Source organism: Rhipicephalus microplus, chromosome 6, assembly GCF_043290135.1.
Source record: "Rhipicephalus microplus isolate Deutch F79 chromosome 6, USDA_Rmic, whole genome shotgun sequence".
Classification (NCBI taxonomy): Eukaryota; Metazoa; Arthropoda; class Arachnida; order Ixodida; family Ixodidae; genus Rhipicephalus; species Rhipicephalus microplus.
Window position 1 is genome coordinate 176,462,021 of NC_134705.1, and position 17,188 is coordinate 176,479,208.

Below are 17,188 nucleotides of genomic sequence, written 5' to 3' on the forward strand. Positions count from 1 at the left end.
GCACTCTTTCGCCCTTACCATGGTATCTTGCAACTCGCTCGCCGAGTCGAGTGCCCTTTTCACGCCATCTGCCCTTTTCGTTCGCCGCAAGTGTTCGCCGCTACCTTATGCCCTTCTAGAACTTCATGATGGCGTCAGCAGACTGCTCATCTCGAACCTCTTGTCATGTCCTGTAACACTACTTCGGGGTGAGTGCGTCGGGCGGGTTTACAGTCTCGACCCTTCTGCAATTTTTGACATGTCGACTGGTTCTTCCGCCAAACACGAAGTCGCCGGAGTGACTTGTGCCTCTTCGCCGCAAACTACTAGGCCTGACGTACTCAGCAGCTCCATCGCCGACACACTAACCATTTCGCAACGTGCTCAGCTGCTACGACTGCTGGAGAAGTTCCGTCCTTCCTTTGACTGCCAGCATACTCCCCTCGGCCGCACGTCCGCTGTGTGTCACCGCATCGATACGGGTACCAATGCGCCATTGCGTCAAAGACCTTATCGCGTGTCCGCAGCCGAGCGCCAGGTTATCGATGACCAAGTAGCTGACATGCTCAAGTGTGGCGTCATCCAGCCTTCGAATAACCCCTGGGCATCTCCAGTCGTTCTCGTTAAAAAGAAGGACGGGTCAATTCGCTTCTGTGTTGACTACTGTCGTCTTAACAAAATAACTCGAAAAGACGTTTATCCCTTACCGAGAATCGACGATGCCCTTGACTGCCTCCAAGGTGCGGAGTACTTCTCTTCTATTGACCTACGAAGTGGCTACTGGCAAGTCCCTCTGGCCCCTGAAGATCAGCCTAAGACGGCCTTTGTCACACCTGATGGCCTTTACGAATTCTGTGTCATGCCTTTTGGTCTTTGCAACGCCCCCGCAACATTCGAGCGGATGATGGACAATCTTTTGCGTGGCCTGAAGTGGAAAACATGCTTGTGCTACTTGGATGACGTAGTTATATTTTCACCAGATTTTCCAACGCATCTCCGCAGGCTAGATGAAGTACTGCAGTGCCTAACTAACGCTGGCCTTCAGCTCAACCTGAAGAAATGCCGCTTCGGCGCAAATCAGCTCACCATCCTCGGCCATGTTGTCTCTAAAGACGGTATCCTTCCTGACACCGCCAAGCTTCGGGCAGTTGCAGAGTTTCCTAAACCTGCGTCCCTGAAGGATCTGCGCAGCTTTCTTGGCCTCTGCTCCTATTTCCGCCGCTTTATTCGGAATTTTGCGATGATCACCGCCCCCTTGACTGAACTTCTGCGCAGTGACTCGAAAAGTTACGCTTGGTCACCCGCCTGTGACGATGCTTTCGAAAAGTTGCGCCGCCTGTTAACCTCGCCGCCAATCTTGCGTCACTTTGACCCGACTGCTCCGACTGAGGTACACACCGATGCCAGTGGTGTTGGACTCGGCGCAGTGCTCGCGCAGCGCAAATCAGGATTCAAGGAGTACGTAGTCGCATACGCAAGCCGTACCCTCACCAAAGCGGAGAAGAACTATTCTGTGACAGAGAAGGAGTGTCTGGCAATTATATGGGCTCTAGGTAAATTTAGACCATACCTATATGGTCACCCCTTCGACGTAGTCACCGATCACCATGCGCTTTGCTGGTTATCCACATTGAAAGACCCCTCCGGCCGTTTAGCTCACTGGGCTTTGCGGTTGCAAGATTTCGACATGGGTGTTGTCTACAGGTCTGGTCGACGTCACACTGATGCCGACGCCCTATCACGTTCCCCTGTGTCCTCCGAAAGCTCTGCATGTCTATCTGCCGTGGACGAAATGGTGTCGTTCCCAGAAAACTGTGACATGGCGTCTGAGCAGCGTAAGGATGACTGGATCAGCACTCTTCTGCGATTCCTTTCAGACCCGTCGACTTCTCCATCTTCTCGAACGTTGCGCCGTCAAGCGGCTCACTTTGAGGTCCGCGATGGCCTCCTTTATCGCAGGAACTACAAGTCCGACGGCCGAAAGTGGTTATTCGTCATACCTCGCCATCTTCGTGCTGCAATATGTTCAGCTTTCCACACTGACCCTCAGTGCGCACATGCGGGCGTCTTCAAAACATACGCTCGACTTTCCTCCCGGTTTTATTGGCGAGGCATGTACACCTTTGTGCGCAAATACATTCAGTCATGCCCTCAGTGCCAACGACGCAAAGCTCTCCCTCATCATGCCTCTGGTCCAATCCAGCCAATCCCTTGCCCAGCCAGGCCTTTCGACCGCGTTGGAATTGATCTGTATGGGCCTCTACCATTCACGGCTTCCGGAAACCGTTGGATCGTTGTCGCTGTCGACTACTTGACGCGATACGCGGAAACAGCCGCTTTGCCAGCTGCCACAGCACGCGACGTCTCATCTTTTCTCCTGCGGAACTTCATTCTGCGTCACGGCGCACCACGTGAACTTCTCAGCGACAGAGGACGTGTATTCCTCTCTGAAGTCGTCAACGCACTCCTTGCCGAATGCCGTATCATTCACCGGACTACCACCGCCTACCATCCGCAGACGAATGGATTGACGGAAAGATTCAACCGTACCCTAGGGGATATGATATCAAAGTATGTTGCCTCAGACCACTCCGACTGGGACCTCATTCTGCCTTTTGTGACGTACGCCTATAATACTGCTCCACAAGTGACTACGGGCTTTTCACCATTTTTCCTGTTATATGGCCGAGACCCTTCCACCACACTAGATACCATTCTGCCCTACCACCCCGATTCCTCCGAGTCTACGCCCATCTCTGAAGCTGCCCGCCGCGCCAAGGAATGCCGTAAACTCGCCCAGTCGTTCACAACAATCGACCAATGGAGACAAAAATCTCGCCGTGACGATAACCACCCGTACCCTAACTTTGTTCCGGACACTCTTGTTTGGCTTTGGGTTCCCGCTGTGCCTACAGGCCTTTCCTCGAAGTTTTTTTCAAAATACCAGGGACCCTACCGCATTGTCTCGCAGACTTCACCAGTTAACTACATCGTCGAACCCGTTACGCCATCCACAGACCAGCGCTTTCGGGGACGTGAAATTGTTCACGTACAGCGGCTGAAACCTTATTACGACCCGCTCGTACTCTGTTCACCGTGAGTCGCCAGGATGGCTCCTTTTTCGACGGGGGACAAAGTGTAGTGAAGAGGAATGCCCACTACTGCAGCGACATCGACACGTTGGCGCGAGGCACGAGCTAAGACTGCCTGGTTGCTGCTGCGACGCTGCCCGTATACTCGGCCTGCTCTTGCTGCTTCGGTACCGACGCCGCTACCGCTGTTTAACTTGCATTTACATTATAATAATAATGTTTATTTTTTATCAATTGTTTGATGAAGGACAGCTGCAGGTAAAAGCTTCTCTCCAAAAGAGGCAGCTTGACAAAGGCCCACAGCCACCTTTTAGCACGACAGTAGTGGCAAACAATCAGCAATGGGAAGTAAACAACAGCACCAAATAGGTAAATAAATAAAAATAAATAAAGATATAAAAATCAAGTCCAAATTCCAAAAATAAAAATAGCAACCATAATACAGCAACTACAAAGAAATCTTAAAAACTAAACATGTGTATATCGTGCAATTGAATCTGTGCACAGTGTAAAAAATCTATGCCAGCTTTCACATATTTATTAAGTAATGCAGGAACATTGTAAGATAACTTATCTGTGGAGTAGTTTATTCTCAAGTTTTTATTTTCCATGTTTCTTAATTTCGTGTTTCAAACAATGTAATATTTGGCTGTAGTTTTGAGAGGTCATACAAAAAATGTCAACTTTCTTTCAATTCACGCCTGATTGCCAATGCTAACTTAAAATTGTAGAGAGAATGTACGGGTATTATTCCAGCCTGTTGAAATAATTCGCCTATGTGAGCATCATACGGCGAGTTAAAAATGGTTCTAATATACTTCTTTTGCATCAGGTACAGTTCTTGCAAGTTCGTGTAAGTTGTAGACCCACCTATTGAGAAAGAATAGGTAAGATGTGAATAGAAAAGTGATTTATAAAGTAGAGTTTTACCTTGTATCGTGGAACACTTTTACCACTGTACACGATACCCACTATGCGAGATAACTGACCCAGCACACTGTCAATGTGTTCGCTCCAAAGCATATTGCTCGAAAATGTAACTCCAAGAATTTCGATACTATTTACTAGCTCAATATAAGAATCGCCTTACTCGAGATGTATGTTTTCATTAACGGGCTTATTTTTAGGTCGGAATAGTACCGCCTTTGTTTTACTAGTGTATATGCTTAAACATGAGTAGTTTACCGTAAAACGCCAAGCAAGTGCCCCCAGCCTGAGCAAGCAGCCCCTTCCTTTTTCCAGGAGATCTTAAATAAACGCCATTGACCGGCCGGGGACCAAGCAAGCACCCCCCTTCCAAATCTGGTCAGACTACCCTTCTCAGTAGCAGGGGAGGCGCTTGTTTGGCATTTTTAAATAGCTGCACCACCACACTAAGACTCAACATAGCAGCTCATTTCTCTATGAAACACCAAAAACTCACTTGCTAGTTGTTTCAATAGAAGACCTCCTGCCTGCGCCTGGGACAGTTGAACCATCTGCCACAAAACTGGCAGACCCGAGAACCGGACAGGTTTCCGTGTGGTCGCCTTCCCCTGAATAATGTTCCGCATGCGAGAAACCTCGGTGTCCGTAGTCCTGCTCACCATCAGGTCCCACGTAGGGCCCCTCGGAGGTGCCCTTGTCTTCCATGTTGGGGTGCTCAGGAATCAAACCCTGCTGCTTCCTCAGCATCAGAAGCTGTGCTAATTTTCCACCGATGCCAACCTTGTGCTCCACTACAACAGGGGCCCAACCATGGCTTGCCAAACAAGGACACAGAGCTGGTGAACGAGGAGGTGGCGATAGTGGGGGAGGGCTCGGAGGGATGTCCCTCGTCTGCAAAACTTCCGGCAAGTGGCCGCACGGGTAAACTTCAGTCACAGGCGCCGCACTGGTGTGCCGAGATATCGAGGGACCCCAGGCACTACTGGCAACCGGTGCCAAAGGGCTTGCCTGGATCATTATGTCGTGTCCAAGACTTCTGGTTGGCTCGACAACTTGCCCGGTGAACTCGTCATGAGAAAAAGGCCCTCCAAGCGGACTTCTACGAACGTCGGCAAACCTGTCGGTCTGGTGCGCCGTGTCTTGACCAGGTGAAGTGCATCGCGAGGAGCTCATTGGGGACATTCCGAACAGACCAAGACCGTACGAAGGTGACGAGGAAGGTGACACCGTACGCGGCACCTGTGGGCCCGCAAATGTCTGAATGGCCACCTCTCTGAGTGGTGTTCTCGAGGCAGGTTCCCTAGAGAGTGACCGAGACCTCACACTTACGAGGTCCTGGTCTACAAAGTCTTGGTTGCGGTGAGGAGCCCTCACAGCAACCGGCTCCTCTGTCTGAAAGATTGCGTCCCTTGTCCGAGCTGCTTGGGACAGACGTCCTGGATAGCTGCTTATGTTCAAAGTGCAGGGATGGTTCACAGTGTTCCGTGAGCAGACTGCAACACACGGGTGTAAGGCTGTCTCTAATCTTGGAGCCGAGAAGGCAAACGTTGGTGACGCACGGTGACGGCTGATTTCACCGGCTTGTGTGCCAGCACTCACAACGTGAGGGACCTCTGAATTGCCAAACATAAAAACGGACGATGTGCAGCTGCTCAGTGATGGCCCCGACTGGATGCGGGACATCGGTCTCCAAGGAAATCTGCGATCCGCAAAGTCGCGTGGCTTACTGTCACCGACAGCCATGTCTACCATTTCATACAAGCTGTTTGCTGCTGCAGGTGGTGGAGACATTGCAACAGAAATGTCGTGCTGCATTCCAAAGTCTTGCATTGGCATGCTTCCAGCTCCATAGGTCATTTTCATGCCCCAGTTTTTCGGTTTATAACCATGCTGCTGTTCAGCATCCTGCATTGGCTTTTGCTGAGGCATGTAAACGTCTCCTTCAGGCCAGCCCACTGTTCCATAATCGTGTTGCTGCGCAAAATCACGCATAGTTCCACTTGTGGCTGCCCCCACCTTTCTCTCTTGCTGCTCCAAATCATACATAGTTCTGCTTTGGACTCTGGAAGCAGAGCTCATGACAACACTCTCAGGTTCATATACACATTGTGCTCCAAAGTCACGCATTGGCTGCAAAGAAGGCTGGATGTCCTTTGCAAAGTCTTCAACAGGATCATGCCCAAATTGCACTTCAGCGTCACGAGAGGGCCTTGCAGGCGTCACATGCGTAGTTGCTCCATCAAGAGGCTGATAATTGCACTGAACAAAGGCTTCTTGATGCCCATCAACATTCTCATACTTTTGTTCTACCTTCACAGCAGTGATGTTAGTCTGGACAAAAGGCTGATAGTCACACTGCACCTCAATATTACAGTGTGGTTTTTCGGCCAATGCTAAAGGCAACTGAGGAGCCCGAGAAACGTCCCCATGCAGCATGCTGAAACCATGTTGCTGCAGAGGATTCAGGTCATTTACCGGAGAAACAGTAGTCGAGTGCATGAGCATTTCAGTCCGACTTCCTTCACACTGCTGCCCAACTGAAATTTTCTGAGCGACACTACTAGACATTGAAGCCACAGATTCAAGAGAAAATGTTTGAACTGCCCGACTTTCTGTACGTAGGTACGGCACTTCAGTCATACAAATCCGCAGCGGGCTCGCTGAAGTCTGTGTTGTTCCATCTGTAAGAACTGTTTTATAGGCACCAATTACGGGGGACACTTGGGCCCCCTGAGACACACATTGTGCTTGGAGGGTTTGCTCTATTAGCATCTCTTGTGAGGAAACACCTGTAGTCTGCATTGCCAATGCTACATGGGGATCTGAAACCAGTGTATTGAAAGCCGTCGCCGCAAAAGTGTCTTGGTACTGCATTGCCTGTACACCAAGTGCCACAGAAGGTGGTTCTTCCTGTTGTTGCACAGTGTCCATACGAGAAGCCAAGTGATCTGGCTCATATGATCCTCCACCGGCTTGCACCTCCACTGCTATCTGCGGTGGCACAGTTGGCGGCCGAACTACGCGTACGCCAACAGTAGGCTGCAGTGCTCCTGCACGTCCTAGAACAAAATGTGTTCCAGACCCTGCACAAGCTGGTTCCTCACGTTTTTGAATTGCCTGCACTCCACATGCCTTACTATTCACTTCGATGGCTTCTTTCTTAATTTCTACATTTATTGTAGCCTCTGGGACATCTGGAGGCTCTGGACTAATACGATACTGACGTGTGACAATATGTGTATCACTGCAAACTCTGGCAGTTAGAGGACTGGAATGCCTGTAATGTGGCTCTGAACTTTGTTGGCTAAATTTAACTTCAGCTGGCCCCATTATTGCATGCTCAGTTTGTGTTTCGTACGTCCCGCAGGCAGCGCCAGCATGCATGTGGGCTGCATCATGGCCAAGCTGTGCCTCCTTACACCAGAGCTCTTGAACTGTTGGATAAGTCTCTGTTCCCAATGTTGCTTGGGCAATTGGTGCACCTTCTGTACTCAGCTGTTCAGACGACACACATACCTCCTTGGTGATCTGAATTCCACCCTCTCGTTTGAGGGACTTGCCAGCACTTTCCACATGCGTCCTTGACTTTACACTTACACATCTGGATGGTAGCATCTGTGAAGTCTGGGTGGACGGCACTCTGTGGACTGTGCAACGTTGAGGGCTAACACACGATCGCACCTCAACATCTGTCAGCGATGTCGTTTGTGAAGCAAAATCCTCCAGGGATAATCGACAAGGTAACGACACACTGCGAATCTTCCTTGACAAACGTGATGGTGCTTGATCTTTTCTGCGCGACACCACAATATCTTGCTGAAACTCTTCTGTCATAAGCTCCTGTTGGGGATGCTGTTGATTCCATTGCTGCTGCTGCATCATTTGGGAGCCTTCTGGCATGTATGAACTCTGCATCCACTGAGACTGTCCCGTTTGCCACTGCATTCCCGGCCAGAACGGCTGATACGGGGGCCAATGTGGCTGCTGCAGTGGCATGCCAAATGCTTGCCCATAAATTTGAGCTTGATCTTGACTCTGCATCATCTGCGCTTGCCACCCATACGGTGGAACTATGCCATACTGCTGTGGCATGTAGCCCTGGCCTGCCTGCATGCCAGCATACATTGGTTGTGGCATGGGCGGCGACATCGGTGGTGGCATCATTAAAGTCGGGGGCAAGGTTAGCGGCGGTGCTGGTTGTGACCAGGCTGCAGTGCCTGCCGTCTCTCCCTGCAATGGCCCTAAATGGACGAACGTCTCTTGCTTGTGAACTGCAGCCTCGACGACGCGAACAGCTGGCAGTTCTGCTTCTTCTGCACCTGCTGGACCATCTTCATCGTATTCTTCCACTGGCTTCTCCTCCTCAACGCACTCTTCGTCTTCGTCGTCAACTTGGTCTATGGTGACAAACGTGGGCAAGTATGACCCGACAGGAAGCAACTGGAAGATGCCAGCTACAGAAGTGTCTTGTTCCTGCTGCTGTTGCTGCAGTTCTGTGGTGGTCGTGGTGGTGGTAACTTCGTCTTCTGTTTCAGTCACAGCCATGAGAGCGTTGTAGCCGGCAATACAAATTCCCTGGTCGGTGAACACAACTGGCACAGACTGACCCATGGGCAAAATCACATTAAACCCTGTTGGTCCCTGAATTGTCTGAGAGGCGATACCCAAAGCAGTGGGGCCCTGCTGCTGCACATTCACCGAAATTTCAGAGCTGGATGCCTGGACAACCTGCAATGTGCAATGTACTTGCTCTAGTTCATGAAAGGTAGAATCATTATCACATATGCATTCTCTTTTATCCAGCCCTAGTTGTTTGAAATCGGCAGATTCTTTTTCTCCAGTAGCAACCTGGTTCTTTGCTGATTGACGAAAGCAGTGCAGCCTGAATTATTACAAGGTGGGGGAGAGACGTTTGATCATGTATGGAATATGAACAAGCTGCTGAGCTAGCAGTCAAACGGGGAAAAATGACAACACACAAGGAACAAAGTGCAACCAATGTTTGTCCTATTTCTGTTCTTGTTATCTGGTGTAGCGAGTTTTCACCACTGTGTGAAAGTGCCACCAGGAGGGAAGCCTCACCAGCATCTAAAAACACATACGAACACTATGTACACATTAAGATTTTGACAATGTTCATTACATTTTAAGCAATTAGTTATTATTATTGCAAACTTTGTGGATATTCAGTTTATATCTCATTGTTACGGTACTTTTTTAGTGTAGAATACCATAGATCACACACTATATATATATATATATATATATATATATATATATATATATATATATATATATATATATATATATAGTGCTGTGCGGGAGAGCGGGCGCCTCTGAGTGAAATACCGCGATCCCCACCTTGGCTCCGCCTTTTTACTGTGACCACGGTGGCTGCGACTGGCTGTGGATGATGGAGGTCCTTCTGCCTGATCCCTTGTGCGGGAAGCCATAGCTTCCGTAGTCTAGGGCCGTTTCGTTCGCATTTCGCCGCGGTTACAACGGAAATCGAACCAGCGTCCCCGTGCTAACAGCGCAACACCACATAGCTTTCAAGCGAGTTAAGCCACAGAACACGTACCATACACAAAAACACGCGTTTAGAGACGCAGAAACACGAACCGAAACTACTTCTCATGCTAGAGGGGAAATGCAGAAGGCTGGTCTGAAGCGGAGGAGGTGCGAGAGAAAAAGAAGGCTGAAAAAAAAGTGTCCTCGCGGCGGTAAGCGAGGACACTTTCGGCTTCAGCGGGCGAAGTCGCCACGGTCCCAAAACCAAAAAACAGGGGGTGGTTCATTACGGGACGGGGGCGAAATCCAGACACGAACCGATCGTTGCCTTCTTCCCCGTACATTTCGCGCCATGCCCATTTTCTCGTGCCCCAAAGAGCTTGCATTTCTAGTACTAGAACGTTTTCAGAACCTCTACGGTTTCTTACCTGGCGACTGCTGTCGTCCTCTTCCGACGTTGTGGTGGTCGTCGTCGTGAAAACGGCCTTGGTCACGTCGAACACGGTCGTCGAAGTGCTGTCCGAAGTGCTGCTGCTACTGGACGAGGTTGACGACAATTCGCCGTCGCGCCGTTTGCGCGTCGGCGCCGTCGATGCCATCGCTAGAGTTTACCGCTTTATGCAGAATCGAGACGGCTCGTCACGTTGACCGTGACAACGCAAAACACGTGTCTGAACACGGGTTTTCTTCATTGAGCGAGACGATTAACCGCTCTCTATACGATGCGCCAGGGAACCATACCTACCGAGCTCCGTCTTCTTCTACATAGAGGAAGCGTCTATTTGCACCTCAACAGCTCGGGGTCACGTGACCCTAGTTGGCGTCACGTATGACGTCATTGGTTAAAGCGATCGGCTTCAACTGGCTACGTCTTATTGTGACTACGTCTTGTCAAGCGACTCCGAGGTCACGTGATAAAAAAAAAAGAGGGAAGGCTTGTTTTGTTGTCATGGTTCGCGAATCCCCCAGCGTGGTTGTGTGCCTATAGTTTCTAGGATCTACTCTACTCTACTACGCGTGGTCGTCATCCACGCTGCGTAGTTCGTTGGCGGCTTGATTATGGCAGATGAAGCAATCGTACGATCGCATCTCCTGGACTTTGAGAGTGGCGAACACAACTGGCGTGGATACGTGAAGACCGATCAAGAACTGGAGCACCTAGAAAGAGTCCTTCTCGGCCTAGGAGTGTCATTCAAGGTGACATCCTCCAAAAACCTACATAAGGCAGGAAAGCGTAAGTATATAAGCGTTGATTATTAAAATCTAAGGGCATTTCTGCTTTTTTTGTGATTGTTTAGCCATTTTCACGAGTATTACTAAGCGCGGTGATATGTACATGTACCTTACGCAGTTCTGTTAGGATAAGAAGTCTGAGTTTTCTTCAATAAAACTAGTTGTTAGAAAGCGCTTGTCCGGTGTGTATCTCTTCTTTGTCCCTGTGTTTTCTTGCGCGCTTCTCAAGGATAAAATCTGCGTTCCTTTGCGAACCCCATAGTTCACTATACCTCCGGGATTGACGCGCGTGCACCATTAGAAAAAAGGGAGTGTCTAGCGTTACGTCTAGACGTAACGACAGCAGCCGTTGCAGTTACGTCTTTACGTAAGATTAAAGTTACGTCCAGCGTGACAACAACACAAATGCAGTCTGTTAGGCTCGCTGAACCGATCGTCTCCAGTGGCGCAGAGGGTAATGCGTCGTGCTCGAAACTGCGAGGACGTTGGTTCGAACCTTGCTGCTGTGCTACACTTTTTTTTCTTTTCGTTTTTTTCTTTAGTTCTTCCCGGGCGCCGTAATATTTTTTTTTTAAGGAAATCGCCTTGGATAATTATTAAACTCAAGTGTGCATTGTGAAGCAGACGGTGGACGTAACCTTAGCAGCTGATTATCGTTACGGCTGGACGTAACTACACCTTACGCAAGAGCTACTTCTAGACGTAACGATAGGAGCCGTTCCAGTTACGTCTGGGCGTAAGAATAACGAGTCTTAAAGTTACGTCCAGCCTCCAGCGTGACAACAACACAAATGCAGTCTGTTAGACCCACCGAACCGATCAGCTTTAGTGGCGCAGCGGGCTATCTATCGTCATGCTAACGTGTCGTGTTCGGAACTGGGAAGACCTTCGTTCGAACCTCGATCTTGTCCCGTTTTTTCTTTCTTTCTTTTAAATGCGGAGCATTTCTTAGCCGCACCTGTGGCGTCGGCCGCCGTCCACGCCCCCACTGAGCACGCTCGGCTCGTGCCGGCAGCAAGCCTCTCCTCTCCCTCCCTCGCACGCTCGGCTCGGTTCGTGCCGGCAGCAGGCCCCTCCCTCGCATCTCCCCCCCCCCCCCCCCCTCTTCCTCGCTCGCGCTGCACAACCGTTCAACGCAGGCAGCGTCTGCTAGAGGTGCACGCCTCACGAATCAACTGCCACAAAAGCGTTTAGAATCTGTTGAGTACGAGTGGAGTTAGGTTTGTCACACTCTGTAGGCACTTCCTCTCTTATTACGTCTCCACAAGCACGCTGGAAGCTAAGCAGGGGAATTTCGCACAGGAAAAAGAAGTTATGTCATGCGCATGTGAGCGCTTTCTTTTCTTCGAGCACATGGTTACCTTCAGTATGATAGTGAGCAAGCGCACGGGCATATCGCGTTGCCTGTGGCAGCTTCTGTGACTGCTCGATGCTCAAACCAGCCAGTAGCTGTGGACTTGGGTTTATTGTATGGTCATATGGGCTTGTGGCATCATTTGTCGAGAGAAGAACGAGCGGTTTCTAGCCGACTTTGAGAACGAATTGTAAATTCCATGCCGTGTGCTGCACTATAATGCTTGGTTTACATGTTCTCGGGAGCACCGACTACCAGTTGGCAGCGTTTTCTGACTATGCCCGAAATGCGTTGCAGGGCCCAACTTTAGGGTTGGATGAAGCCAATTTTCGCTGTAATACATAATCTTGAAGGCCACGTTTTGGAGCAGTTTCTCTACTTGTAGCATAGCTGTAGCAATTACTGCAGTGTTCCCAGTACTATGTAGTAATGAGCTAAATTCACTGTTCACTGAGAAATGGCATTTTTGTGATATTAGTCTGTCTGAATGTTCCACTATTAGTGCTCTTGTACATAGTGCACTCAACAGTTAATGACGTTCCTTGGTGGTACAACCTACGAGTTCGTAGGGCATTCGTCTTTATTGCCAGAGCTAAAATAGAAGCAGACTGCATTCAAAGCACTATGTCTGTGCTGATCAAGCATGTTAACAACACCTTGCATTATATTATAATGAATGCTACACAGTAAAATTTGTAAAGCAATAAAAAAATTGTGTTCAATGTTTCTGCAGTGAAGCTTATGTTCTCCATCAACCGGGGAGCTGTGCCTCTGAACTTGCAGCTGCCCTTCAGAGTACTATCATTGACTGACAAAGGGTGCCTGTATGGAAAAGACAAGCACTCACACAAAGGTCAATCAGAGGACTCTGTAAGTAAATGAATTAAGATTGTTGTGTACAAATGAGACTACTGTTGAATGCTTATAAAAGTGATTTCAGCCAGCATTAAAAGTTTCTTTCGACCACAGTGATTTCGCTGAAAGATATTTTTATGTACATCATTTTATCACTATTGAATGTGTGGGATCTTTGGCACTTGCCACCAGCCTGTTCCTGACCAGCTGTCCCCTGGTCCTCCCTGCTGTGGTCTCGTTCCTGCCTTCGGCCCTGCAGCCACCTCCACCCTGCCTAATCCACCTGACAGCCTCTAAAGTCGCCTCGGCGGCTGGTTCGCCCACTCAAGCTTTGGCCCAGGCCCGAGCGTGGTCGCTCCGGCTTCCGTTCCTGGCTGTCTGCTGTTCCGGCCTGCCGTTCCTGTGAGGCCCCCATCCCAGCGACTTTCGGCAGTTGGCTGCCACACGCAACTTGCAGCCACGCCTCGTACGTTCCCGGCTGCCAACCTCTCCAGACCGGCGAACTTCAAGCAGGCTAGCTGCCCGCCCTTGTTGTGCAGTCTTCCCCGTTACTCCTGGGCTGTGGACCTTCTCCCGGCAGTGGGCTCTCCCTGGTGGTGGAACTTTTGGTGGGACGTTAAGTGTGACCATGGCCGACCTATGGACTCGTATCTTCGGGAAGACGACATCACCCTTTTGGACTTTGCCCCGTTTGCCAGTCCCCTTGCGGCTGAGCTGACCTTGCCACTTGGCCTCGGACAGCCTCTTTCACAGGCTGGCCTCGGTCTTTAGGAGGGGGGAATGTGGGAATCGAGCGCGCCGTCCCCTTTGGCGCCTCGTTCCCCAGCTAGCGTGTGTGGTGGCCCCGCGCGGCTCGAGCGCCGGGAACCGCTGCTAATCGGCAGTATGGCGACCACGGTGGTGGCGCCAGGCCTCTTTGTCTGGTGCGAGCCATGTGTCGGCTTCCCGGCGCGCGGCACACGTCCGGGCATGTCTGGACAAGCCACCGCGCTAGCTTACGTCACTGTGCAACGCCTGTCCTCATTGGCCGCCAGTGACAACCCCCTTCCCCCTGAGCTCGCTTCTGTCTGGCGCGGGCTTGCCCGCGTCAGATGCTCTCAGGCCCGCACGAGAGGTTGACGCGCTGCTCTGGCAGGCGGCTTCTCGTTCGTGCACTCGACTGCTGCCCCTTTGTGTAATAGTCGTAGCGCCACTGGCAAGCGTACATGATCGGTCTTGGGAGTTACCCTGACGGCCCGCAAACCCATGATTGTCGCACTGTGCTGCATCTTGGGTTAATAAACCCGTGTTTGTTGACAACCTGCCTCGAGTGCCTTTTCTGCGCCGTGTTGGAGAGTCGACGAACCCAGCTGCAGCGTCTTTGTTCGCTGCGGCAGTGGAGAACGTCGCGTCCCTGCCCGGTCGCCTCGTAGGTTAAGCGTCGTGCAAACCTATCTCCACACACTTAAGGAACAAAGGACACAGTACATCACAGTGCAAACCAAGAAATAGGCATTTATTTGCACCTTTTACACAGCAAGCCCGCTAGCGGAGTTATACAAATAATAGCATGTCAGTGTAACACGCTGTAGAATCGACAATGTTTGACTCACCATGCCCAGTTAAGCAGCGAGTAAAGTTTAACCCTGCAAGAAAGCCAAGCATATGCAGTTTGGGGTCATGTATCACAAATAGAGGTGTATTCGGGTCAATGGAAAGGAGCCTGTGGAGCTCCTTATGACATGCTATGCGCTCCAAAGAACAAAAAAGAGGCATTCATTCCTTTGGGCCCTACGTGTCCTCACTATCAGGTAGCACCACTGTGGGGGAGCTGGCTGACAAGGCATGTAAACGCTATCAGGGAACGAGAGCATCCCTACATCCCCCAGCAAAGCACACACTATGTATGTGCTCTGTGAACAGGAGGCAGTTCATGTGGCGTAAATGTCATTATAGCATGTCCGTGCACTGGCGACACCACCCCTTGTTGATATCACTGGCATTTGGTGCTTGTCAAGCCCTGTATCCACACCTAGACAGGTGGCTTGTCTGCAGACTCAATGACAAAACACCAGGTCAAGACTGCTCAAAGGCAATGCAGTAGTGCTGTCTGCATCAACGTGCCTTGCCGCCAAGACGGCCAGAACAGCTGGCTCCTGTTGCAGCTGCCAAGGGTTGCGTGCTTTCATGTGGGCACTTTTATTGTGTTACCGTACATGCACACAATAGCACATATATTAAAAAAGTGTCTTCCTGGTACGATGTGCAGGTGATATTCCCAGCACCCCAAAAATTGGTAGTGTTGTGTATTGAAAAGGTAACATGCAGAGCAGTAATGAAGGGCACTAGAGGTGCAACATGTAACATCAAACATGTCAAGAAATTTTTTTAGTGCAAGTTAGAAGTTTGTAGAATCCCTCTGTCCTGCCGGGCACCCTACATTGGACAGAAGAGCAGGTGCCTCAACAAAAGGATTCAGGAACACAAGAATTTATGCAGTAGAATTTAAATCGACGGAAATCTTGCTCAGCACTGCTCTGCCTGTAAGTGTAACCCGAATTTCAGAGACAACTATTTTGGTATACAGCAAGGACAAAATTAAAAGAACAATTGTAGAAACATCTTGTATGCTGCTGGAGAAGCTAACCGCATGCATGAGCTTTCCGTCCACAGCACTTACAGACAGGCAAGTGGCATTTCTAGGAAAACAAAGATAATTTTAAATGCTGCACATGTTTCACCTTGATTTTGATACGGCATTTTTTAAATGTTAATTTCCAAGAGATAAATGCAATTTTTTTTTTACTCTTAGCATTCATGTTTGCTTATTCGCAGTTTGCCCACAGCGCCCTCTTTTGAATTTCAAGTCTTTGCCCTCCCCTTTTTGGTGTTTTTGTTTCATTAAATCAATTGTTAGAGATACACTTTTTGTGTCTCATTCCTGTCGGCACTCTAACTTTGCGGCACTGCCTTTATCTTCCACTATGTTGCAACTAGCCCCTACACAAGCTCTTCTGAATCCGAATCTTGATTTTCGTGCTCCAAAAGCAACATTTTGCTGCTACAAAAACTGCTTCAAATTCTATTTTGGCTATTGCACCCCTGCACATGTTCAGATTATGAGAAACTAGTAAAAACTAGTTTGGTATTTCAAGAAAGCCAATGTATGCAAAAAAGCTGGCAAACAATTTCTTCAGTTAATTGAACAGTGGAACATTTTATACTGCATTATATCATGTTTACCCTCAAGCATAAAAAACAAGTTGCTCCCTACTGCCATCTAATAAAACGCTACAATGAATAGCTTTTGCATTTTTTTAATGCTCATTGCATGGCTTCCACTCAGATGGCAGACAATGGAGGCCAACCTGATGTGGACTGGACAGCAGAGACGTTCAAGAAAAAAAGAGTGAAACTCCAAAGCACAAAGAAGAAGGGATGCACAGCAACTATGCACATTAAGAAGGTTGAGGTGTTCCCAGACTTTGAGGTATGAATATCCATTAAATGGCGGCCATTCCATCTACATTATCTAGTTTTCTGTTCAATGCATTCAATGTGCATGCTGTTCAACTAAAGAGCTTCATAAATATTCTAACCCAAGATGTAGTATAATAAGCCTCTGTTTCAAGTGTTTCACCATACTTGTCACACCTTCGTATTGCATCTTGCGGTAAATGGTGCAAAAGCAGGACTCGGAATAGCACAAAAGCACTGCCCTCATGTTTTGTTATATTCTCAGCTCTCATATATAGCACTCTTTGCCAACACAAGACCTATTCATGGTGGGTTACGGCCGACATATATCTACCTCGTGGAGATCATTCAGGCTTGTGCACAATGTCCTAGCGACTTTATTAACGCGATAGCGTTAGAGAGCTCGTTTCGCATAAATTCCGTCGCCGACGTCGGTAACAGCGCCGCCTGTGAGCGAAAAATCGAGAAAGGTGCAAATAAAATAAACAATAAAAATCTTCGGTCCCATTGAAGATCGAACCCGGGGCCATTTGCGTGGCAAGCAGGCGTCCTACCACAAAGCCACGATGTTACTTGCAACTGCTTTGGAAAAAAACACTACATAAATGTCATGTAGTGGAAGGAGTCTCCTTAACGCATTTTGTTTGGCAGGTGTCGCGACGAAAATGAGCCCATTCGGCAATTTGTAGGCGCATTGGCGAGGCCATCAAACTACGTTTTTTGCGCGACGCCATGCTTCGAAAAAAGCCGGGATAGTGCAGCCATCGCCGCTAAAAACGCA

At 49.3% G+C, this 17,188-nt stretch overlaps 2 protein-coding genes across 9 annotated transcripts in view; one reads left to right on the forward strand and one right to left on the reverse strand.

The window, feature by feature from the left end:
• The window catches only part of LOC142765677 (uncharacterized), a 114,424-nt gene extending 104,093 nt beyond the window's left edge, over positions 1–10,331 (reverse strand). For 4 of the 8 annotated variants that reach the window (XR_012884360.1, XR_012884361.1, XM_075867103.1 and 1 more), the window contains exons 1-2: positions 9,938–10,331; positions 4,495–8,726 (exon numbers count right to left, since the gene is read on the reverse strand). Coding sequence is in view for 5 of the 8 variants with exons in the window: in XM_075867103.1 (XP_075723218.1) it covers positions 4,495–8,726; positions 9,938–10,108 (4,403 nt within the window). In the remaining 3 variants the exon portion in view is untranslated. The remainder of the gene's footprint in view (positions 1–4,494; positions 8,727–9,937) is intronic. The other 4 variants (XR_012884359.1, XM_075867101.1, XM_075867099.1 and 1 more) reach the window with 2 other exon arrangements.
• Positions 10,332–10,418: 87 nt separating this feature from the next.
• Positions 10,419–14,250, forward strand: LOC119180651 (uncharacterized). Its single transcript, XM_075867104.1, has 3 exons — positions 10,419–10,743; positions 12,830–12,966; positions 13,144–14,250. The coding sequence occupies exons 1-3, from the start codon at positions 10,569–10,571 to the stop codon at positions 13,246–13,248; spliced, it is 417 nt and encodes a 138-aa protein (XP_075723219.1). The 5' UTR covers positions 10,419–10,568; the 3' UTR covers positions 13,249–14,250.
• The last annotated feature ends 2,938 nt before the right edge of the window (positions 14,251–17,188 follow it).